Consider the following 26,340-nt stretch of genomic DNA (forward strand, 5'->3'; position numbering starts at 1 on the left):
GCTGCAGCGCGCTGGCTACGGCAGCCATTGGAGGGTGAAGCAATGGAAAAAGGAAGACCTTTCTCTCTCTCTCTCTCTCTCTCTCTCTCTCACTGTCCACTCTGCCTGAAAAAAAAAAGTGCGTTTCTCACTGCTTCCTATTTTAGATGACTGTCTGGTTCAAGACACCATCACCATTCCTGAATCCCAACAATAACAGTAGCTACAATCCCTTGTAAAAATATATAAGGAGTATATGTTAATCAAATTTTTAAAATAGTTTTTAAAAAGTACACTCTTTTCCTATTAGAACTGTACTCCTAACTCTCCATTCACTATTTTACCTAATGTTCAGAACAGTCTTCAAAGATAGTGACAGTTTTCCTTGTCTAGAGATAGGAACCTAAGCTTAGAGACCACTAGTAACTTTTCCAATACCACAGAGCACATACCAGTGACCAGAGGTCACTTCTGACATTAAGCCCATGCTTTAAACATACTCCTCTTCCTGTGTTCCTCTCTCTTGTTCTGGATCCCATTGACTAAACACTTTACCTATAGGCTAAGTGTTAGATTTTCTTCATTTGCAATCAAATCTTTTCCTCTGCATTCTTTGTACCCTTGAAAAAAAAAGTCATGCAGGGAAAACTTGCATTACAATAATGCTTCAAGTCTTTGCATAGATATTCAGAGGGAAGAAAACCTCTATGTCATGGACAAACTCTTCCTGACCCTTATGTGTTAAATAGCTACATATATCACCTCTCCCATCCAGAATGCTGCCAACATAGGCTATGAGGGAAGGTTGTACAAAGATACCTGGCTTTTGAAAACTCTGGGAAAGGTAGGAAGTTCTGTCACAAAGAAAATAGAAAATTAAGGAACACACATACCCCTTGCTCCACACATGCACACTTTAACTGTGCCAATGGGATCATCTTGGGAATTGGAAGCTGTGTGGTTCTGAGTAAGGAATGTTCTCCCCAAGTGTGTTACAATATTTGTGTTTTGTTCTGATAGTGAAGTATCTGCGATTGACCTGACATGACCACGGTAGTGTCAAGGGGAGAAATTACTCTCCATTTGTGGATGCATCCTATAGTTAGCTTGGCAGATCCCGTTGGCTCATTCTTCTGCTGATTCCTATCCTCATTAACAAAGTTACTTGTGGGTCAAATGTGTGTTTTAAATGCAAGTTTGGTGTTATTAATGAAAAAAGATTGCTTTACATTTACAAATTCTTATCCTTTAAATGATCTTACCTTAAGATTTTGGATTTTCAGAAAGTTACATACATATTTTTCCCACATGTTAATCTGATATCTCAGTAAATAAATCAATATTTGGCAGTTCTGTAAATATAGAAACAATTTAAAAGAACACATGGAAGGTATTCAACCCCTGATATCTACCTGGTCTCCTTGATTGATCCAGGGTTGGGCTAAGCCATCTGCCTTCTCAGAAGTTCAACAGGAAATATGGAGTTATTTCCCCAGTGAGACCCCCATGTGTAATGCAACTCAATTCACAATAGCTAAGGTATTGAATCAACCCAGATGCTCATCAAGCAATGACTGGATAAAGAAATTATGGTATATATACTCTATGGAATACTACTTAGCTGTAAAAAGGATTGAAATCTTGTTTGTTTTTTTTTTACAAGAAAATGGAAACCATTGTACTTAGTTAAATAAACCAGTCCTGAAAACACAAATACCTTATATTTTCCCTGATCTGTGGTAACTAACAGAGTTATGAAAAATGAAATATACAGGGATGAAATTGACATTTTGAGATTTTATGATTGTTTGTAGCCTTTATCTAGTGTTCAGGAACAATGTTTTTTTTTTTTTTTCTTCTACTTGTTGAACTCTTAGTGTAGAGGTAATCTTATGAGTATAAAGTGAATTGAAATTAGGCCATTGTAAAAATTAAGGGAGAGAATAGGAGAAAGGAGAAAGAGGAAGAGTGAGAAAGTGGACAGAAGGGAGGGTAGAGTAGGAAGTATCACTGTGTTCCTAAATCTGTATATATGAAATTCATGAAATACCTTAAATTAAGAAAATGAACTATCTTAGATTATGGTTCAAGACCTAAAACTGAGCCAAAGAACCTATTATTTGGTCAAGCATCCACTTAATTGTCATAAGACTATACATTAAAATAAGAGGTTAAATCAAAAGAAGAATTATTCCAGAGATTATGTCCCTATGGTCACATAATTTCAATTCATTATTCATTTAGAATCTGCCTTTAGAAAACAAGTAAGCACTTCAGCTTAGCTACAGAAGTCTACAACATGGAATGATCTTTACTTGGGAAAGTGCTTGCCTAAGAAAACTTCAAAAGAATCAAAATTTTAAGTAGCGTATTACTTTTTTGTATCTTCTTTATAGATTGTATTATATAGATTATACTTGTATAAGAATCCATGGAAAAAACAGTGACTTTGATTAAAGCAGTGGCAACAGTGGTGGCAATCAGTGGTTATATTCTGGGTATATAGTACTTGAAGGCAGAGCCACCAAGATTTGCTGACTGAACAGATGAATCACCATTGTGAGAGAAAAAAAAAGGCAAAGTAAAATAAAGATGACTCTGGTAGTTTTTGGCTTGAGCAACCAAGAACAAGTGTCAGCAAACTTCTTATGTCAAGGGTCAGCGAGCTTATATGTTCTGCTTTGCAGGCCTTATAGTCTGTTTTGCAACTATTTACCTCTGCTTCTGTAGCAGAGAAACAGTCATGGACAAAATATAATAGGCAGTGGGACAGATGTGTCCATTGTGCCATAGCTGGCAACTGCTGAACTAGAAGAGCGGCATGATTATTCACCAAACTGAGGAAGGTTATAGGAGTAGCAGGTTTGAGGGGTAGAATTGTGAATATCTGGAATTCAATTCTGGACATGTTAGGTGGAGTTTTAATGTAGGCAGGCGAAAAAACAGTTTGAAACTCAACTGAGAGGTCTAGACATACAGTTTGGAATAACACTATAGCACATATGTGAACGAGTTTACCGAGCAGAGCTGATAAAACTCTGGCCTGCTGGCTATATAAGGCCCATGAACACATTTGGTCTGGTCCTGCCAAGGCAACTGAAGATTCAATAAATCTATAGCAGGCTCCTTTTTTGCTGATAATTCTGTATGGTCTCCTAATGATATTTGAAATATTGAAAATGGATTTTGGCAGAAAAAAGGCTTCTCCATCCCTGAGGCTATGAATATAAATAAATCAGAGGAGAAAATAAAGAGAAGTAAAGGACATGAAAACTTGAGCACACAGAGGGTGAGAGATCCTCAACAAAGAGATGAAGCAGCAGCCGGAGTGTAAAAGTCAAGTGTAGGATCCGCGAACCAAGGGATGGAAATGTGTCCAGGAGGAGCAAGTGGACAGCAATGACAACAGCTGTTAATAGACCACAGAAGGCAGGCGCTGCGGCTCACTAGGCTAATCCTCTGCCTTGCGGCGCCGGCACACCGGGTTCTAGTCCCGGTCGGGGCACTGGATTCTGTCCCAGTTGCCCCTCTTCCAGGCCGGCTCTCTGCTGTGGCCCGGGAGTGCAGTGGAGGATGGCCCAAGTGCTTGGGCCCTGCAACCACATGAGAGAACAGGAGAAGCACTTGGCTCCTGCCTTCGGATCAGCGCAGTGCGCCGGCCGCAGCGGCCATTGGAGGGTTAACCAACAGCAAAGGAAGGCCTTTCTCTCTGTCTCTCTCTCACTCTCCACTCTGCCTGTCAAAAAAAAAAAAAAAAAAAAACCACCACAGAAGGCAAAGACCTGGAAACTGTCTTCGAGAACCTTGACAAGATCAGTTTGGGCAGAGAAGGGGTGGGGCAGGAAAGCTGCCAGGGTAGGTGTAAGGGACCTGGAGAGGAAACACTGGCAATTCCCAGTTAAGACCATTCTCTCAAGGAATTCTCTTGTGCAAGCAAGAAGAGTGGGGCAGTTGGAACAGGAAAAGTGTTCAAGAGAGGACTTTTAAAAATCACACTTTTTTAAAGATATTTATGCTCCTCGCAATGATTCAGTTCACAGCCCATTGGAAAAGTGCACCCTATGACTGGATAAAGAATTGTGGTATATATACACAACTGAATACTACTCAGCCACTAAAACAATGAATAAAATCCTGTATTTCACAACAAAATGGATGTAACTGGAGAGCAGCATTCTTAGTGGAGTAATCCAGTCCCAAAAATACAAACATCATGTGTTTTCCCGGATTTGTCATAACTAATATGCAGACTACAGAAAAATGTAATGTATATGAGCAAAAGTGACATTTTGAGAATTGATTATTGTTTACAGCCCTTGTCTCTACTCTTCAGGAACAGTGGTTTTTCTACTTTAAAAAAGTGCACCTAAATCATCTCTTTGTAGAGAAAGAAATGAATAAGAAAGATAGTACTTTTCTCATGGGAAATTTCTGACATCTTTTAAACATCTAAAACATCTTCAGAATCCTTCCTTGATACTTTTTGGTATAGTTCCATATTTTATATTTATTTTTGAGGCTCGAAGAGATACTGTTGATATTAACTCAATTTTCTTTAACACCGCCCTTTATTCTTGCCAAGCAGAACAATCTTAATATCATAATTAATCTAATCACTACCGAAAATTCCCCAGGGATTTCTTCCTCTTCCCCTTTCTCTATCTTCTCTTTCTCTCCCCACAGTGCATCCCTCCCTGGCTTAACTAAGGCTTATTACGGCCTTTTATTTGGTTTATTTCTTACTTTTATTTTTGGAATTTATTTGCTTGAAAGGGAGGGATTAAGGGAAGAGAGAGCAAGAGAGAAATAGCTCACTTACTAGTTCACCCTCCAAATGCCAGCCACAGCCAGGGCTGAGCCAGGGCAGAATTTGGGTCTCACCACAGGGTGGCAGAGACCCAACTATGTGAGCTGTCACCTGCTACCTCCTAGGTGCAATAGTAGGAAGCTGGAATCAGGAACAGAGTCAGGATCCAGGATCATACTTTGATACAGGAATGTGAGCATCTCAAGCAGTATATTAACCGCTGCACCAAATGCATGTCTGTAGTCCCCTGTTTAACACTGGTTCTTGTCTATTCACCCCCGGTTTTCTTCAGGAGTCATTTCACAAGCATTTGCATCTAATGAGGATAAGCCCGCTAATTTTAAAACAGAGCCACAATTCTGCCCATGAAGTGTTTTAAAGCTTTTGGCAGTCTGCAGGGGAAGTAATTTTGTCACCACTTAATTTTTATAATGGTTATTTCTCACTTCTTTATATCAGCACTCTTCTCAATCTAAGGAAAAGATCAAATGCTTTAGTTAAGTTATTAAAACAAAAATGCAAACTTGACTATGCAAACAAGTTATGTTTTACCTAAATATGGGAAATGACCGCATAAATTTAGTTCAAGAGACTAAATATCCACAGCACATGCAATATTGCCTCCAATGACATTGCTGGCATTGCTCTGAGCTATGACAGTAACGAGCTTAGCAATCTGTCTGCAAAACTTCAGTGTGATATTTCCATGTTTAACATTTTGTGGCTTTAAAGACAGTTACCATAAGCACTGATTTTTCAGAGGTCAATTTAATATTCAAATTAATATTCTTTCTTCCTTAAATTTTTAGCTTCAATTTATAAATATTTTTGTTCTTTTATAAAAATATGAAGTTTTGATGCTCAGATTTATTTAATGTTTACCATTTACAAATTACATTTCTTTTTTTTCTAAAGATTTATTTTTATGTATTTGAAAGGCAGTGTTACAAAAAGAGGAGGAAAGACAAAGAGAGAAAAATCATCCAATCATGGGTTCACTCTCCAAATGGCTGCAAATGCAAGGGCTGGTTTAGGCCAAAGCCAGGAGCCTGGAGCTTCTTATGGGTCTCCCACATGGTCGCAGGAGCCCAAGGACTTGGGCCATCCTCTACTGCATTCCCAGGCACATTAACAGGGAGCTGGATCAGAAATGGAGTAGCAGGACTAGAATCGGCACCTATTTAGGATGCCGGCATCCCAGGCAGAAGCTTAATCTGCTAGGCCACAATGCCAGGACCACAAATTAAATTTCTTAATCTGCACTTATAGATTTAATATATCAGATTTGTTTCAATAATAGAATCTTCTTTTAGTGTCAATTATTCTATTGATAACAATCATTTTCATATAAATTAGTCTTAAAAGTATGAGAAATACAGAATTTTAGGTTCTCCTAAATTTTTGAAATACTATTTTTTAAAGATTTATTTATTTAATCGAAAGGCAGAGTTACAGAAAAAGAGAAGGCGAGGCAAAGAGTGAGATCAGTCTTCTGATTCGTTGCCCCAGATGGCCACACGTTCCACAACTGGGGCAGGTTGAAGTCAGGAGGCTGGAGCTTCTTCCAGGTCTCTCATGTGGGTGCAGGGGCCCAAACACTTGGGCCATCCTCTGCTGCTTTCCCAGCCACATTAGCAGGGAGCTGGATTGGAAGTGAAGCACTGAGGACTTGAACTGGAGCCTATATGGAATGCCAGTGCTGCAGGCTGCAGCTTTAACCTGCGAGCCACAGCACTGGCCTCAGCAATACTATTTTTAAATGTAAAAGACTTTCCTTATTTTCAACTTGAAACCATAAATGCAAGGAACTACACACTTGTATTTCTTACTTTGAAAAATATGAGTGGGGCTGGCACTGTGGCGCAGCAGGTTAAAGCCCTGGCCTGAAGCATTGGCATCCCATATGGGCGCTGGTTCTAGTCTCGGCTGTCCCTCTTCCAATCCAGCTCTCTGCTATGGCCTGGGAAAGCAGTAGAAGATGACCCAAGTCCTTGGGACCCTGCACCCATGTTGGAGAAGCTCCTTGCTCCTGGCTTCGGATCTGCATCACTCTGGCTGTTGTGGCCATCTGGGGAGTGAACCATCGGATGCAAGACCTCTCTCTCTGGCTCTACCTCTCTCTGTAACTCTGTCTTTCAAATAAATAAAATAAATCTTTAAAAAAAATTCTTTCAATTTCTGTTTGCTATGAAAAGTCTTTATTTCACCTTCATTCACAAATGATAGCTTTGCAGGATATAATATTCTGGGCTGGCAGTTGTTCTCTCTTAGTACCTGGGCTATATCTCGCCATTCCCTCCTAGCTTGTAGAGTTTCTGATGAGAAGTCAGCTGTGAGTCTGATTGGAGATCCTCTGAGAGTAATCTGACATTTCTCTCTTGCACATTTTAGGATCTTTTCTTTATGTTTCACTGTGGAGAGTTTAATTACAACGTGTCGTGGTGAGGATCTCTTTTGGTCGTGTTTATTAGGGGTTCTGTGAGCTTCCTGTACTAGGATTTCTCTGTCCTCCAAACCTGGGAAATTTTCTGCTAATATCTCACTAAAAAGGCCTTCTAATCCTTTCTCCCTCTCCATGCCTTCAGGAACTCCTAGAACCCGAATGTTGGGTTTTTTAATAGTATCCTGAAGATTCCTGACAATATGTTTTAGATTTCTAATTTCCTCTTCTTTTCTTTGGTCTGACTGTATCCTTTCCTGTTCTCTGTCTTCTAAGTCCGATATTCTCTCTTCTGCTTCACCCATTCTGTTTGTAAGGCTCTCTATTGTGTTTTTCATTTGATCTATTGAATTCTTCACTTCAGTCACTATCACAGTTTCCTGTTGTACTAGTGGTTTCGTTTCATTTTGATTCCTCCTTAATATTTCATTTTCACGAGAGAGATTTTCTATCTTGTCCATTAAGGATTTGTGTAGTTCAAGAATTTGTTTTTGAGAACTTCTTAATGTTCTTATCAATTTTTGGAGATCTGCTTCTTGCATTTCTTCTATGTCATCATCTTCATAATCTTGAATTGGGGTGTCTTTTTCATTTGAGGGCGTCATGGTGATTTCCTAGTTTTTATTACCTCAGTTTTTGCGTTTGTTATTTGGCATATTGGAGATATTTGGTTTCTTCACTGTGGTGCTTTTTCTTGTTATACTATGACTCTAGATTAAGTGGACTATCTGTTTTTGATGGAGCCTTAGGGCTTGAGATGGGTGTGGCCTGAGAGCTCTGTTTGGTGTGCCAAAGGTGACACTCCCAGGTTAGGCGTGGTAAATCTCTCTCTCTCTCTCTCTTTCTTTTTTTTTGATTCAAAAGGGAAGTAATTCCGCACAGCTGAATGAAGTTGGAGGTAGTTAGCAGGCAAATGATCTACCCACAGGAGCCAGAGATCAGAAGCTCTTTCCCAAGGACCACACAGGGAATCTGTTCTGCCCTCAGAGTGGGCTCAAATTCTCCTTCAGTCTCCCACTGGGTTACCAAAGTTACGGAATTGTAGCGTCTCTGGAGAGTGCTCACGTGAATTCCGTGAGTTCTCTCCCCCACCGTCTCTTTTTTCACAGTCTCAGTTCAGTAGCACCACAAATTTACTAGGTCCTAATCTCCTGTTAATTCGCCCCACCCAGAGTCAGGTTTTTCTGCTAGGCCTAGGGCCGGTGCAGACCTGAGGTCACTCTGCTTATGACGTATGTCCAAGATGGCGCCTGCTCTTTGTCTTGCTCGCCCTTGAGAGGTGAGCGGAGAGAGAGAAACCCGTGTCCGTACCAGTCACCTTTTTTTCTCTCTCTCTCTCTCTCTTCCAGTTAGCCTGGTGAACTTTCCCCCCCCGGGGGTCGTTCCCTCTAGTCTCCTCTCTCCGCTTGCCTGCCAGTGTCTCGGGCTATTGAGGTTCGGCTCACCTCGCGTTCCAGCACTGGTGTGTTGAGTCTGCCGCTGGTGTCCCGAACTGTGGGCTCCCACGCTCTCCATGCAGGTCCGCTGTGAATCACGCGTTCCGGAAGAGTTTCTTCTGCTGTTTCCTCCCCTACTCTTCCTTGAACCTGCAGTATCTCCACTTTATTAAACTATCTCTCCCCGGAATATCAGTGTGCTCCCTTCCTATTCCGCCATCTTGCCTCCTCTCCGGATGGATCTTACTATGATTGGGCTTTTTAAGAAAGATTTATTTACTTGAAAGGCAGAGTTAGAGAGAGGGAGAGGCAGAGAGAGAGGCCTTCCATCTCTGGTTGACTCCTCAAATGTCCACATTGGCTGGGGTTGGGCCAGGCCAAAGCCAGGAGGTTCTTCTGGGTCTCCCTCCTAAAGACCCGGGGTACAGCGTCCAAAAGACTTGGGCTATCTTCTGCTGCTTTTCCAGGTGCATTAGCAGGAAGCTGGATCAGAAGTGGAGCAGCCAGAACTTGAACTGGCACCCATATGGGATGGTGGTGCTGCAGGCGATGGCATAACCCACTATACCACAATAGTGGTGCCTATGATTGAATTTTAAATTTCACTTTTGATACTGAAAGAATGAACTCAAACTGACATTTATATATCCAATGACTGTCAAGTTTACTAATTAATTCTAATTTTTTTCTAATACTTGTATATTCTTTTAAAACTAAAAGCTTATATCTGAGCCCTGCTTTATTGCTTTGCTCAAGTGTTTGTCAATGTTTCCAATATCATTCAATTAAACATATTTTAATATTACATAATTTAACCTTTAACCTTTTGACTTATTATTGAATTTCCAAACATTTTGATTGCTTTCCTTATATTTATCTTATATATTTTCTGCAGTTTAATTCTATTATCATCAAAGAACATATTCTGTGTAGTTTCAGTCTTTTGAATGTATTTAGTCTTACTCTTGTTTTCTGGCCTGTTATTTGGTCCAATTTGGCAAATTTTCCATTGACACATGCACAGAATATCGTTCTTCAATGCAGTATGTGAAGCCTTGTATATGCACTGGATCAATCATATTGATTGATCATGTCTCCCCTGTCCTGCTCATTTTTTGGTTGGCTGATTCTATCACTCACTGCAATATATGTTAGAATCCCCTTGATTAGTGGACAGCCTAATGGGTCCTTTGAAGACTTCTGCACTTATTTTTTATCTTCAGAACTTAAAGAGGTTATCCACCTGAGGGAGAAAATGTTATCTCAAATTTAGGGTTATGGCCCCCAAGCAGTTTTTAGAATTATCCTCCAGTTAGATTACATTTCTTGTTAGTCAGAAACACTGGCTAGGGCTGAAGAAGGGAGCTCCCGATGTCATTGTGCTACATGTTTCTGGCTTCTGCCTTGATGTGGACCCCAATACTTAGGAAACGATAAGACAAACTCATATCTGGGTTGCATTCATACCACTATCAAATTCTCTCTACTTATAAAATAAAAGTCAGCATGCTTGTCACACACAGCAATGGACTTTGACTCAATTTTGTATTTCTTTAGCTCAAGCTCTAGATATTTCTAAGCTTGATGAAAAATTTGCATTGTTTTCATACTCTGCCTATATCTTGGGATCACACTCTTCTAGATGTTTAAATGACATCACTTTGAATTTTAGATAGTTCTCAAGTCTTTGACTACGTGGTTTCAACTTCTTGCGATTTACAGACAAGATACTGTGTCCAGCTCAAACTCTCTGTAACTTATTTTATAAGAAGAATAGGTCATGGGGAATATTTTCAGTCAAAACTACTAAGTGATTAGTAACAACAAAGAATGGAAGAAAACAATTTGGGTGAATAATGCAGACCTAAAATCATATGCAGACTCCAGCACATCTACAAGCAATTCTATTTTGTAAATTATCTAGTTTAGTCATAATTTCTCCCTCTAGTGATTCCTGTACATGTTTTTTGTGCATCATAAATATTAACCCTAATTTTTGCTTCCTCCTGCGGGTAGACACGATTTTAAGTATTTACAAGTGAATTACCTCTGTAAGTATCTTATCTATTTAGAGGGAAAAGAACTAGATAGAATGTTGAAGTTGGTTGAATAAAAGCAAAGTATCAAGTGTTCAGTTTATCCAATAAAAAGAATAATCCATTGCATTTTTACTCGATATTCCATAGAAATAAGTGCATACCAGTGCTCCTCTTTCTCCTGTTGATATACCTGCAGGGTGTGATATTAAAATCATTTAAAAAAATATCGCAGATGCTCTGAAAAATGCGCATCAGCTGGATTGTCCTTCAGGTACCCAGGGATTTGTTTAAAAGATTCATTTATGTATTTGAAAGGCAGAGATAGAGAGAGAAACGGAGAGAGAGAGAGAGAGAGAGAGAGAGAGAGAGAGAGAGAATCTTCCATCTGCTTGCTCATTCCTTAAATACCCGCCAAAAATGGTTTAAGGTCAGGCTAAAGCCAGCAGCCTAGGACTCCATCCAGGTCTCCATGTGGATGGCAGGAACTCAAGCACATGGACCATTATCTACTGCCTCCAGAGCTGGATCAGAAGGGCAGAGTAACCAGGACTGAAACCAAGCACTCTGAGTAGGATGTGGCCATCCCTCTGAGCAGTTTAACCTACCATGACATAATGCTCACACTCAGAAATTTATAAATAAGTCAAATAGTTAGGCAAATTACAATTTCTTTATCTGAATTTTGGTAAGTTGTTAAATTATTTCACATGGTCACACTGACCAAATTCATTGCAACTTAGTACTTCTGGACAGGAAGGAATGGATTATATTTCAGACTCCAATTTTTTTTGTTGAAATTTCCTATGGTTATTAAAAAAGTTTACATTGTTATTTTCAAACCTGAAGACTTCATCATATTAATAAATGGAAATACCAATGGAGACAAATGGAACAAATCATCCACTCTTCTTTTCCTGGGAATTGGAATGAATGAAGAAAGGCAGATAGTAAAAGCAGATCTCAATTTTACGAGAGGATATGACAGCATTCCCACATTTCAGTGCTCTCTACTCACACAGTACCTTTCTCTAGAGGGTGTGTGTGAGTCCTGACTTGGAACAAAAAAGCACGGAGGAGCCCATGGCCTTCCACTTCCCCACAAGCAGGCATCTGAGGGACAGTCAATCACATGCCTCCCCATGGAGGCAAGGTCACCCATCTGTATGGATGTGGCCACTGTCCAACAGGCTTTTCAGAACCTTCCTTCAGGGAAAAAAGACAGGCTGAAACCTCTACTTCCTAAAAGTAGATTCAGGGTGAGAAAGAAAGGAGTTATAATTGTCAAGTTATTTTCAGAAATATTTATTTATCTTACTGATTTGAAAGGCACTGAGGCAGAGGCAGATACAGAGAATCTTTCATGTGCTGTTTCACTCTCCAAATGCCTGCAATAGCCAGGACTGGGCCAGGCAAAGCCAAGTGTCCAGAATCCCATCTGGGTCTCTCACATAGGTGGCAAGGATCCAAGCACTTGAGCTATCACCTGCAGGGTGCACAATGGCAGGAATCTAGATTAGAAGCAGAGGGAAGACTTGATCCCAGGCACTGTAATATGGGATCATCTTAAGTACTGTGCTAAGTTATTTTTATCCCAGTTTGTTTCTGGTTCATACCAATAAAAATTGTTAAGTTTTCATTATTATTACTAAGAAAGATTTCAATGATATCATATATAAAGTTTCACAGCATTTATTATACTCATATGGTTTGACCTTTGAAAGTTGCAATATGACATAAGGCATTGTTAATTTTGGCAAATCAGTTTGAATAGAAGTGACTATTTTTGTTTTTAAAAGAGTTGAATAGCATGACTGGCTCCTTGTTGTGTGAAGATGACCTCTAGGGAAATCTGTGACTTTAATGGATTCAAGCTCAGTGGTCTGTATGAGATATTCTCAAGTTACAACTAGATACAGTATTTTTCTTAACCTGTCATTCTCTAAAACTGCAGCCCAGATGTTGGATGCAGATGATAATATTTTGATAGGACAACCATACTTTACTCATGGAACTTTGAATAACTGTTACATGAATTTGCTTTCTCTCAGTTAAAATACTGTCAGGAATCAGAATTGAAAGAACTCTAGGAAACAGTAGCACACTTTCTTTCCTTTTTTTCCCCCTTTGTTGCTAGTGAAACAAGAAAGCTGAAGGTTTTCTACCCCTACAGGTTTGGGATGAAAATCTTGCAAAATCTGCAGAGGCGTGGGCAGCTACTTGCATTTGGGACCACGGACCTTCTTACTTACTGAGATTTTTGGGCCAAAATCTATCTGTACGAACTGGAAGGTATGAAGCAGTTTCACTGATATAGTTCATCCACATGACCTGATTAACTACGTACTCTGAAGGGGAATGACGCCAATTTCAAGTAATACCTGCCAGTGTTTATTGAGCACTCTACTCATGTATGCGCTACTCATTGATACATGTGAATATCTTAGATGTCTTCAAGAATTACTTAATTAGTTACAAGGGCCTAATAAACCAGATTCCCTTTTCACCTTTGGAACACTCCCTTAAAGCTGTGTTTTCTGCTGACCTCTCAGTAAAGCTATAAACATGTGACATATCCTATATCCTCCCCTTCAGGAAAAATCCCATGACTGTGACAGAACCATTTGTGTTTGTGTGCATGCACATTTTTTCCATCATTGCATATTCCTGCAACTAATGGATACAGAATTAAAATATAAAATACATATATTTATATACATATGTATATATGTATGCATATATATGCAGGCATACGCAACTACAGGAAAAGTTATTTCCACTCATAAGATAGCTTTTCTACCATTGGGGAATGTTATTTAAAAAATTCTCTTCTTCATTAGGGGTGAATGTTATTTTTAAAATTAAAGTGATTCTGATTTAAGGGAAAAGATGGCCCCAAGTTCTAATATTGAGTCTACTTTTACATGTTTAACTTTGGAATGTTCATAAAACTTTATTAGAGGAAATTTTTCATGCAGATTATATAAAATATGAATTATTCCTGAACTATTTGCATTTTCTTTCCTCAAAATGACTAGTTTCATAAACAAATATAATACTATTTGCTCATTCCTGGATATTTTCATACTTGGTCCTACCTGTGGGAAAAGAAGCCTTTACGAGGTAATTGTGATTGGTGGATGTGCTCTTCAGACATCATGAATAATCTTCAAAAAGAACAACTATTTACAATGTAACACAAATTCTCTATCTGTATTCTAAGTTCTTTCTGTATTCTTTTTTTGCTTTTGGCATCTAGATACCGCTCCATTCTCCAGTTGGTCAAACCATGGTATGATGAAGTGAAAGATTATGCTTTCCCATATCCTCAGGATTGCAACCCCAGATGTCCGATGAGATGTTTCGGCCCCATGTGTACACATTATACACAGGTTTCTGCAATTTCTTTGTTAACTTCTGATTCATTCTTTAAAAAATAATGCTTTTGCGATTTTGGTGGATACGCATTTCCTTAGCTCTGATACCAATAATGTTATTTTGGTTTATTTTAACAGATGGTTTGGGCCACTTCCAATCGGATAGGATGTGCAATTCACACTTGCCAAAACATGAATGTTTGGGGGTCTGTATGGCGACGTGCAGTGTACTTGGTATGCAACTACGCCCCAAAGTAAGTACCAAGTGGGATTTTCTTTACTGGGGCTGTTGTTGGTGTTACATATCTCCAGCCTGACAGGTACTTTTGACAGGTAAATAATATAAGGAAGACTAAAAAGGCCTGTAATCTTCAAGTCAACCCTCATCCCCACGTTCCTGAAAAGCAGATTATTTGAAAGTTTTCTTTTCACAAGGACAGGAATTCTAGGCTAAAACTGTAGGAAAAACAATTTGAGACACCAACTCCCCAAATCCTATTTACTATCCTTCTTTAGTTGCAGTAATTGTAAAATAAAAACTGTATGTCACTTTTTAAATTGTTTTTAAGATTAATTTATTTATTTGAGAGTCAGAGGCAGAGAGAGAGAGAGAGGTCTTCCATCCTCTGGTTCACTCCCCAGATGGCAGCAGATGGCAGCGCTGGCCTCCAACAGGATTTTAATAGCTATATAAAAGACACTAGAGGGGTCAGCACTGTGGCACAGTGGGTAAAGCCACCGCCTGCAGTGCCCGCATCTCATATGGACGCTGATTCGAGTCTTAGCTGCTCCACTTCCAATCCAGCTCTCTGCTGTGGCCTAGGAAAGCAATAGAGGATGGCCCAAGTCCTTGGGCCCCTGCACCCATGTGGGAGACCTGAAAGAAGCTCCTGGCTCCTGCCTTCTGACTGGCACAGCTCCGGCCATTGCTGCCTTCTGAGGAGTGAACCAGCTGATGGAAGAACTTTTTCTCTTTCTCTGCCTCTGCCTTTCTGTAACTCTGCCTCTCAAATAAATATTAAAAAAAAAAAGGCACTGGAAAAAAGTATTCTATGGGATTTATCAACATTATCACTGCTAGGATTGCTGGCTCACCTTTTTTCACTAGAAAAGCAAAATAATGGAAGATATTTCCTTCATCTCTTGTTTTTTCAACTAGAAAATATTCAGTAATTGTATCTGATGGTACACACAAAATGTCTTACGGAAATTTGTCAACAATGATAAAACATGGTCATATTTATGAGCATTCTTTATAATATGAGAATCAATAAACATTTGCCAACATGTGACAAAATGCCTTCTTGATAGCAATAACTCTTTAGATGATAAAATTTTCCAATATTTATGCACAAGTCTGTTCTCATTTGGAATGCATACCAAAATGTGCAAAGGATTTATGACACCCTTGCTGTCTTCCAAAGTAAGTCCCAAGCAAAGATTTTCTCCAGTTTTTCCAGCCCGGGGAGGGACTGAGGATGTGTCATGAGTAACTACATTACTCATTGAAGTGCTGTTGTGCCAGGGGCAGTGTTCCTGCTGAGTTTGAGAACCAGTGATTTTTCCGATGTTCCCTCTTCATCATTATTAGGGAGAGTAAGTTGGAAAGTAGACTGCATATCTATTATAAAAAACATTAAATATGTGCATTTGTTTGATATTTTTATTCCAACATCATATTTTCCCATTAAGCCTTTATTCTTTTGACTTGACATAATTAGGCCAAGTAATACCAAATGGCCAGAGATTTTTCTTTAATTCAGTTAAATATTAGAATCTTTTGGCAAAAATTGGAATTTTTCTAATATTATTGAAGAGATATATTATTCCTTTACAGGTCCAAGAGACTAAGATATTGCATTTGCATGCTACATGTCAGTCATAATAAAAAAAAACATTTTTCTGGAACCTACATTATGAAAAAAAGTTCTAAAATCCTTACCTGCAGCTGAATATAATTTTTCCAATGCCAATATAAAGTTATCACAAATATAAATTCTTCAGTGGGAAAAAGATGTCCGTGAGGGAGAGAAAATTAATTTAATTAAATGGAATTAGACAAAAATAAAAATGAATAGTATGTAAATAGACTAATTTACTGTTTAATTTAATAATCTTTTAATAAAATGTGATCTATGTTAAAGTTGTAATATAACACAATTGCACTTAATAAAAAAAATCTAAGCTTCTGTTACCAAAAATATATACCCAAGTTTCAAAAATGTGAGATTAAGATAGCATAGACTAGGTCCATATACTTTTTTTATTTATTTATTTATTTGACAGTAGAGTTATAGACAATGAGAGAGAGAGACAGAGAGAAAGGTCTTCCTTCTGTTGGTTCACCTCCCAAATGGCCACTACGGCCTGCGCGCTGCGCTGATCCGAAGCCAGGAGCCAGGTGCTTCTCCTGGTCTCCCATGGGGTGCAGGGGCTCAAGCACTTGGGCCATCCTCCACTGCCCTCCCTGGCCACAGCAGAGAGCTGGACTGGAAGAGGAACAACTGGGACTAGAACCCAGCACCCATATGGGATGCTGGCACCGCAGGCGGAGGATTAACCAAGTGAGCCACGGTGCCAGCCCTAGGTCCATATTCTTTTACAGTTTGGGGTAAATATAATTGGGATAGAGTGAAATAAGATCATAAATACAGGACAGGACAGGATGGGGATAAAGGAGAAAACTACCCTCATTGCAAATGGTCCTTTTTGTTTCTATACAGTATATGATAGTATTTGACATCATCAAAATTATGCTCAAAGAAATCTTATCCTTAGGGAAGAATGTAGAGTAACTTAAAATAATGGTGAGGGGCTTAAGATCACAACTTGGGGTGGGTTCTTGACCTCGTGGTTAAGATGCCTGAATCAGACTATCTGAGTTCAACACTTACCTATGGCTCTAGCTCCCTGCTAATGCAGCCCCTGGGAGGCAGAAGTGATGACTTAAGAAATTGAGATTCTACCACTTGTGTGGGAGATCTTGATGAAGTTTCTGGCTCTTGGGCTTTGCAGGCATTTGGGGAGTGAGCTAGCAGATGGAACTATGCTTTCTCTACCCCAAACCCATCTCTCTAACTCTCTAATTAATTAATTATTTTTAATTATGAATTCTTTGTAACAAAAGCCCCATTTTGTAATATCAGAAAATTAGCAAGTTCTTCATCTTATGGATAAATATTGCTTTTTAAAAAAACTTTCATTTAATAAATATAAATTTTGAAAGTACAACTTTCAGATTATAGTGGTTTCCCCTCATAACCACCCTCCTACCTGCAAACCATCCCATCTCCTACTCCATCTCCCATTCCATTCTTCATTAAGATTCATTTTTAATTATCTTTATATACAGATGATTAACTTAGTATACACTAAGTAAAGATTTCAACAATTTGCACCCACACAGACACCCAAAGTATAACTAGTTTTACTGTTATTCTCATAGTACAACACATTGAGGACAGAGGTCCTACATGGGGAGCAAGTGCGCAGTGACTCCTGTTGTTGATTTAACAATTGACACTCATATTTATGACGTCAGTAATCATCCGAGGCTCTTGTCATGAGCAGCCAAGGCTATGGAAGCCTCTTGAGATCACAAACTCAGGCCTTATTTAGACTATATGAATGGTATATAGATAAAACTTTGAATTTTTGACTGGTCTATCAATATATTTTCATATCCCACTTGATAACTCACTGCTTGGTCTTTTCAGGTCTTACAGAAGACATGGACCACCTGTTGTCATGTTTTAGTCCCTTTCCTATTGTTTCATCTTCAAACCTAATTTCACCATTGATGACCAGATTTTCTCCTGATCTTTCACCTTTGTTCATGCTTCTGTCCAGATTAAAATTAGATTCTCTAATTCCTATCACCAGTTGACATTATTTTGTTACTTCTGCTTTATAATTACAAGAGCTAAATAACAGTACATCAAAGTGGCTATTTCTCACTATCCTAAATGGAGAAGTTGCTTTATTATATTGATCATTGCCATTAATACAGATAAAGAAAAATACTGGTTGCATAGACTAACAACTTAAATGTGTCCATTGTTATAAAAAATGAATAGCACTAAATAAAAAATTCGTAGCTACAACTCTATATATGTAAAAAGTTTTTGGAACAAACTTTAATCATTGCTGTAGGCCATTATTCTCTTACTGTGAGAACAGTTTTTCTTATCTCATTTTACAAAGACTAGGAATCTAAGACATTTCAAGCTTTAGAAACATTTTTTCTAAGATTTATTTTATTTATTTGAAAGACAGAGTTAGAGGGAGAGGTAGAGCCGGGGTTGGGGGGGGACTTCCATCTGCTGATTCACTCCCCAAATGACCACAATGGCCAGAGCTGAGCTTATCCAAAGCCGAGAGCTTCCTCCAGGTCTCCCACTCAGGTGCAGGGGCCCAAGGACTTGGGCCACCTTCCACTGCTTTCCCAGGCCATAGCAGAGAGCTGATCAGAAGTGGAGCAGCTAGCACTTGAACTGGTCCTATGTGATGCCTGTGCTGCAGGCCAGGGTTTTAACCTGCTGTGCCACAAGCGCTGGTCCCTGGAAAGAAATCTTGTAAACATTTATAGCATATTTCTTTTGTGTGTACATGATGACTTGTTACTCATTACATCACTTCTAAACATACCAGAAAACACTAAGTATTCCTCTTTATTTAACATCTTTTCACAAGCATTAGCATGAGTTTAATTTTTCTTACCTTTATTTGTTTGAGCAACAGGAAGGGGGAGAAAGAGAGAGACATATAGACAAACAGAGCTCCTGTCTACTGGTCTACTCCCCAGATTACCACTGAGCCATCAATGCTGTGTCTCAGAGTGTGCATTAGCAGTAAGATAGAGTCAGGATTGAAACCCAGGCATTCACAGGACCGGTGCTGTGGTGCAGCAGGTTAAAGTCCCAGCCTGCAGCGCCAGCCTCCCATGTGGGCACTGGTTCGAGTCCCAGCTGCTCCTCTCCTGATCTAGCTCTCTTCTATGGCCTGGGAAAGCAGCAGAAGATGTCCCAAGTCCTTGGGTCACTGCACTTGCATGGGAGACCTGGCTCCTGGCTTCTAATCAGCTTAGCTCTGGGCATTCCCATCATTTGGGGAGTGAACCAGCAGAATGGAAGACCTCTCTCTCTTGCTCTACCTCTCTCTGTAACTGTCTTTCAAGTAAATAATTCTTTAAAAAAAAAAAAAAAAGAAGAAGAAATAACCCAGGCACTCAGATATCAGACAAGGCCAAATCCCACTCCAGAATGAGTTTAAAAGGAGTAAGGTTAATGAAAATGTCCTGACAGTGTTCAGTAGAAGGCCTCTAAACTATAAGCCAGATGTAGTGAATGGAATGAAACTGGTGACGATTAATGATGTCATCATACCCTGGAAGGTCTCATCTGTAAGTTAAAATAGCATTAACTTACTCAGAGAGAAGGTATTCAAAAACAAGATGAATATAAATTACTGCTAAAATAAGAAATTGATATAACTTTCCATGTTTTTCTAAAATTTTCCAAAGGATTATAAATATCTATACCCATGAGTATATGTTTAAGAATCATCCAATCTTTTTAAATGCATGAGTATAACCAATGCTATCTTTTTTACCCATTCTAGGGGCAACTGGATTGGAGAAGCACCATATAAAGTAGGGGTGCCGTGCTCATCTTGTCCTCCAAGTTATGGGGGATCCTGTACTGACAACCTGTGTTTTCCAGGAGTGACATCAAACTACCTATACTGGTTTAAATAAGCTTACTTTCCATCAGGAGATATAATGGTTTGGGGAAATCATAGGCATATATATATATTGAATTTTGCACATATTATACATATTTTATGATAATCTTTTTTCCTTTTACTATTCAATTGTATAAATGAGTGTTTGTCTAGTGTATTTGTTTTTATTCTTTTAGATTCAAAATATCCATTTCTATTTCTGACCTCTAAGCTTGAATTGAAATATTTTAAAAACTTATTCCAAAGTATGTGTGAGGTGGTGGGACATCTCTAACACCTATCTATAATGCAAAATACTCGACAGTGACATGTGGAAAAATAACTTATATAGGCAGCCATAGATTTTTATTCTGGAGATATTTTACCTTATGTTGGTTCACCAAAAGATATCCAAAGATATCCTTGAGTGATGTAAGCTTTCAAATCAAGACTTTTTCTTATTCTTACTTACGTAAATCGGCTAATTATGTGTAGAGTATTTATGACAAACAAGGCACTCTATTGGTTATGTCCTGATAGTGCAAAGACAATGAGACATGGTTCCTGTCCACAAGAAGTTCAAAAAAGTCTTCAGGAAATAATATAGCCTATAAATTTTGCTGTAAAAGTCTTTTTTAAGATTTATTTATTTATTTGAAAGTCAGACTTACAGGGAGAGAGGGAGTGAGAGGGGAGGGGGAATAAGAGATCTTCCATCCACTGGTTCACTCCTCAAATGACTGCAACAGTGGAGGCTGGGCTATGCCAAAACCAGGACCCAGGAGCCTTTTCGAGGTCTCAAATGGGTGCAGGGGCCCAAGCACTTGGGCTATTCTCTGCTGCCTTTCCCAGGCCGTTAGCAGGTAGCCTCATTGGAAGTGCAGTAGGTGGGACTTTTACTGGCACCTATATGGATGCTGGCATTGCAGTCAGCAGCTTTACCCACTACACCACAACATAAGCCTCTGTTAAATTATTTTAACAAATTAATTTTTACATAGTTTTGAGAAATTGAGCATACCAACAGTGTTCACCTGTAGCTGCAATATGTGATCAGCTACCCTGTGAAATATGTAAGACCTCTGATTCCTATGAAAATTTAGCCACATTATTTAGAGAGAGAAAGGCAAAGTTAGAATTAACAACTGCCTGGAGATTTCAGAAGCAGATTAGGTAGTTTTGATTTCGGAAAGCAGAAAGCAAAATCCCCAAAAAACTGATAATGTCTAGGATAATTAAGAAGTAGAGGACAGGTATGAAAAGTCACAGAAACAGAGTATTTGCACAGAAAGCCCGGGTGGAGAAGTTAAGATGGATGTGTATCCTAGGGGCATGGCGCATCTTAAAGACTGCTCAGGAGCAGCAGGAGGTGAAAGGATCCAGAAAGTGACATGAGGGATGCCAAAGACACCTCCCTCTCTTCATGGTTTTTGCCTCTTATGAATTGGTGAGACTCAATCTACTTGTCATGTTGGGCCTTTGAGAATTTCAAGGTCCCTCCAGCATACCACATTCAGCCAGGGTGCTTTTTTTTTTTTTTTTTTTTAATGGAGCCTGGTACAGATGCTTTTCTAAGAACTCATTATCAACTTTATTTTGTATTTTTATGGAGGAATAATTTTCAGTTCTTCGTTAAGTTTTTTTTTTTTTTTTTTTTGGCCAGGCAGAGTTAGACAGTGAGAGAGAGAGACAAGACAGTGAGAGAGAGAGAGAGAGAGAGAGAAAGGTCTTCCTTCTGTTGGTTCACTCCTCTAATGGCCGCTACGGCCAGCGCTGCAGCTGCACCAATCCGAAGCCAGGAGCTGGGTACTTGCTCCTGGTCTACCTTGCGGGTGCAGGGACCCAAGCACTTGGGCCATCCTCCGCTGCCTTCCCAGGTCACAGCAGAGAGCTGGACTGGAAGAGGAGCAACCGGGACTAGAACCCAGCACCCCAACCGGGACTAGAACCCGGGGTGCCAGTGCCGCAGGCGGAGGATTAGCCAAGTGAGCCACAGCGCTGGCCCTTCATTAAGTTTGACTACGAAAGTCAATTCCGTCACTGAAAATTTCATTCATGTGATTTGGAAATGTAACGGTTCCTTATTCATGAAGTCTGTTTGAGAGGATACATCTGGATCCAGACACCTAACACATTAGCTTTCGAATGTGTGTGTATTTCATTCAGGTTACAGAATGCCTCCAGAGGATTATGGAACAAGTAAACATGATTAGTTCCACAGTGCACATGGCAGGAGGGAGCTATGTGTTTAAAATGTCACACACATTTGGAGTTTCTGAGGATGACAGAGTTAATTAAATCTATTCAATGTGCAAACTCTCCCGTCTGGAGATTGGGTCCATTTGAGGACAAACAACCAGCCCAATTTTTTTTTACAGATATGGTGACCCAATGTAATGATACTATAGTACTTTTTGTGGGTGCAATCAGACCCTATTAAAAGTAGGTATTTTTAGAGAATAAAATGAAGAATAGAGTCATTACATAATTTAGGCCCCAATCCAACTTTTATCTGTTGTGTCAGGGCAACTGAAGGGAAAGCTCATTAGTTGAACTTTTCTTGATTCAGGTAGATAGTGTTTCCATCCACGATTTGACCATGTCAGTTCTACAGAAACAGCAGAGAGTACTATTGAACAGGAGGTAGCTGTTCTCAGTGTAGACTCACTGGCTGTACTCTTGTTTAGTTTCTTTCTCAGTTTTAAGGAAGAATGGTGGTATTTGCTATTTATTTCCTAGAGGTTGCCACCAAGGTAAATTTACATACTAATAGAAATATATGAATTCTAAAATTATCATTAATATATGAGCTCTTCTTTGACAGGAACTCTGTCTAATTCTTTGTATTTATCCCAGCATTTCATACAGCAACTATAATGTAATGTTTACATGAGTGCATTTTTACTATTAGCTAAAAACTCTAGAACTGCAACAGTTTAGAGAAATCCCACCTTTCCGTGACTTATTAGGACAAAAATGTCTCAAATAGAAAGCTTTGAGTGATAAACCATTAAACATCAGATTGAGATTAGACTAGGGGTCTACACACTTGTAAATTACACTTTCATAAGAGTACTTTCCAAACCACAACTAGAACTATGAGTTTATTTATAATTTAACAGCTCTGCTTAAAATATAACGGGTATAGTGTTATTCTATCTGTAATTTTTAAACTTAATAATATAAAGTGGCCATGTAAAATATTTTATTTTCCAAGCTAAAGCAAATGAAAATGAGCTACTATCAACACAGTGAGTCATATTTTTTATCAGATTCAACAATGGTGCTAGCATGGCTGTTTCCCAGAGGCAGAAAGAGCCAGGGGATAATCTATTTCATAAGAGCAGCTTCACATAGTAAGGACGGAAGTTTTCATTTGGAAAGATTTCATTTAAAACAATAGTAATTGATACACTTATTTTATAGGATTGATCCTCTTTATGGTATAGATTTTTTTTTGGTAGAAAAGAAAAGTAATCTATCATGATAATATTTCTGTGCCTCCCTGTCTTCCAAAAAACAAAGTAAAATTTTATCTATGATGCAATGGATTTCTTTCTATAACTTTCTGAGTTGTGTTGGCACACTCTTGATCATCCTGGTTTATGACAGATAAATCTGCTTTAAAATGTGGAAGAAACTGGTATTATTATTATTATCATTTTTGCTTCTGTTAAGTAGTCAAAGCCTCGTCACATCACTGGACACTGCTGCAATGCCCCCATGAAATGCTCATGGGACCTCTCATTCGAAGTTCCAGTGTGCAGATTTAGCACAGAGCTGACAAACACTAGAGCAAGTTTGTCCAATTCAATTTACTCAGAATATTTGAATTGAAACAATATAAAGGAAAGGTCATAAAGTTTGTGGAAAATATAATTAAAAAGTTTACTTTTGTACAAAAAGTTTTGAAATTCATGCAGTTTTTTCATAGCAAGCATTTTTCATGAACTTTTGGAGGACTCCTGATATGTGCAGATTCAAAAAATGTTTACACCAAAATAAACTTATTTTAATTTCATTTTCCACAAATTTTGAAGTATCTTTATGTTTACTATCTCCTTCATATGTACTTGTGTTAAATCAATCAACATAACAATCTAACATAAACTTAAGTCAGTTTATATGTTTGATGTTCCTACCATGCTTAGGAAATAAATGCACAAGCTAAACAAATAACTCAAATGTATCCACTAAAGGAGATTAAAGCCTGGGCTTTTGTTCTCGTTTCCCAGTGTGTAACAAAGTGTCTCAGTAGGCTCCCCAGCAGCCTGGAAGCAGATAGTTTTTACCTACTGAAGTGTTGGGGAAAACAGAGTTACATTTCTACCAATATCTAACAAAATGTTTTTATAAGGTGTTTTTCCTTGTATTTTCATTGTATGTGTGGGTGGAACCATTTAAACACATGCAAGTGACTTACAATTATGCCATACTTTCGTTTTGATTTATGAAAGGTCAATAGAAACCTAGGAAGTTTAACAATTCAATGATTAATGGTGCTGAAAACACATTACAATCACCATATTCTTGCTATAATTTTGAAGTTTGTTTGCAATTAAATTTTGTATTAATTTAATATCTATTCTGGTGCTAAATATATGGTGCTAAGTGAATTGTGAGTGCTAATGGCTTTAGTAATAATTTTAGCCATTGTTTAAAGTGGTATCTGTTCAATTCCTGATTCAGACACATTAACACAATTCTAGGTTAAATTATTCACCAAAAATAGTACAGTTGACTCTAATTTCTAATTTAACAGCCATATATTACTAGGCATTATAACATACAAATATATTTGTTTAGAAATTACCAATTATCTTTTAAAACATTTTTTACTTTGGCAGCGTCCAAATTTAAATGGCACCTACACTAACAATGCTGTGGACACTGTCGCCCTCTGGTGGTTCTGAAAACAACTTCTCTTGATGGCCACCTGGCCTGAGGTAAAAGTAATTTCTGATAGAATTCATGGATGCTTCCTAAATTGATGATATGTAAAAATGCTTTCTCTATTGATTCACTGGCCTAAGAGGTATAAGATTTTTAATTTGTACTGTCACCCACTTTCTAAATATGTTTCTCACAATTTTCCAGTTCTGAGGTGCTTCCTAAAGTTTGTTTTGAATCCAGTATTGCTGAAATATATTTTCCATTTCGTTTACATCACAAGTACAATTATAATAGTCAAAATTAATTTATCTCATTTTCAGGAATTATAATATATTTTTATTTAGCATAATACACAAGATAAAATGAGATACACTATAATAACAATAAATCCTATACATTAAAGAGTTGTTCCTCCACATTTAATTGTTCGCTAAGATTCAAAAATATTATTTGGGTATACTATTCACTACTGAGCTAATATTCAATGATACTATTTCATTTAAAGTTCTTCCAGCTAACAGGTGAAAATTATGTCACCAGTAAATAATGAAGGTTACTCATATTCTCAGGTGAACATTCATTTGAATTACAAAATTGTCTGGAATGAATCATAATCTCTTTTCACAAATTTCTTAAACTGTACTAGAATAGCCAAATAAATGTTCTTGAAGCTTTTTTGCCAAATCAATATTTTCAAACTTATCTGAAAGCAATAGAACCCTTTTGGTGCTCTAAGTCCTATGCAAAAATACAACATATAATAAACATCAAATGAGCCTCTCCGCCCCTACACCTACCCCAGTGCTTTCTTGTATGAGCCCTATGATTCTATTAACCAAAAAAAAGTTGATCTAAATCATTCATTTTTATCATTTTCTTGAAAAACAATCAGCTAATAAAAGAATACATAAACCAAAGATAATCTGAGGGCCTAGGTTACATTTGGTGGTTCTTTTGACTACTCAGTTAAATTTGCATGTGTTAGCAAACTCTTAGTTTTGTGAAGAATTAAATGCTGGGTTAAATTGGTGCTTGGTTACATTTTACAACATCTTGTGTTTTATTATTTGACAAACAGAATTTCGGTACCATTATATTTTGAGGATTAGAGATTATTGTGGTGCACATTAGAACACAATATGCTTTAAATTACTTCAATGTTTGAAATGTTTATATAATCTTAAAATATACTGTATGATGTTAGATACTTTAAAGAAACAGGTTAATCTGTATAAGTTTTATTCACTACCTAATGCTGTGGCAGTGAAAGGTGCATTTGATATTGTAAAATAATATCCTGAATATGTATGTATGTTACACCTGTGTAAAACTCTGTCCTTATGAACCACATCAAATATAGCCTTTTTAGCTCCACTGTATTTTTTTGTTCAATAAAATATTATAATTAATTGTTCTGTTTTTGAAGTATATCTAATCATTTTAATAGAATTTTCAAATAGTTTCAGAACTTGATGACATAATAATTTTGAACTACTTTTATAAGCAGCAATGATTCTATCTTTAACATATCATTGAAATATACCCAACTTTCTATTTTTCTTTTTAATTTCTTCCCCTTCCCTTTTCCCACTAAATCAAAAAATATTTTGAGATATCAGTATAAAAGACATTTCTATGGGTGGGTGGGTTG

At 38.0% G+C, this 26,340-nt stretch overlaps 1 protein-coding gene across 1 annotated transcript in view; it reads left to right on the forward strand.

The window, feature by feature from the left end:
• Positions 1-26,098, forward strand: part of PI15 (peptidase inhibitor 15) — a 36,999-nt gene extending 10,901 nt beyond the window's left edge. Inside the window, exons 3-6 of the mRNA XM_008255671.4 lie at positions 12,872-12,990; positions 13,958-14,090; positions 14,214-14,329; positions 19,695-26,098. Coding sequence (XP_008253893.1) covers positions 12,872-12,990; positions 13,958-14,090; positions 14,214-14,329; positions 19,695-19,830 — 504 coding nt within the window. The 3' untranslated portion in view covers positions 19,831-26,098. The remainder of the gene's footprint in view (positions 1-12,871; positions 12,991-13,957; positions 14,091-14,213; positions 14,330-19,694) is intronic.
• The last annotated feature ends 242 nt before the right edge of the window (positions 26,099-26,340 follow it).

The sequence above is a fragment of the Oryctolagus cuniculus genome, chromosome 6 (assembly GCF_964237555.1).
Source record: "Oryctolagus cuniculus chromosome 6, mOryCun1.1, whole genome shotgun sequence".
Taxonomy (NCBI): domain Eukaryota; kingdom Metazoa; phylum Chordata; class Mammalia; order Lagomorpha; family Leporidae; genus Oryctolagus; species Oryctolagus cuniculus.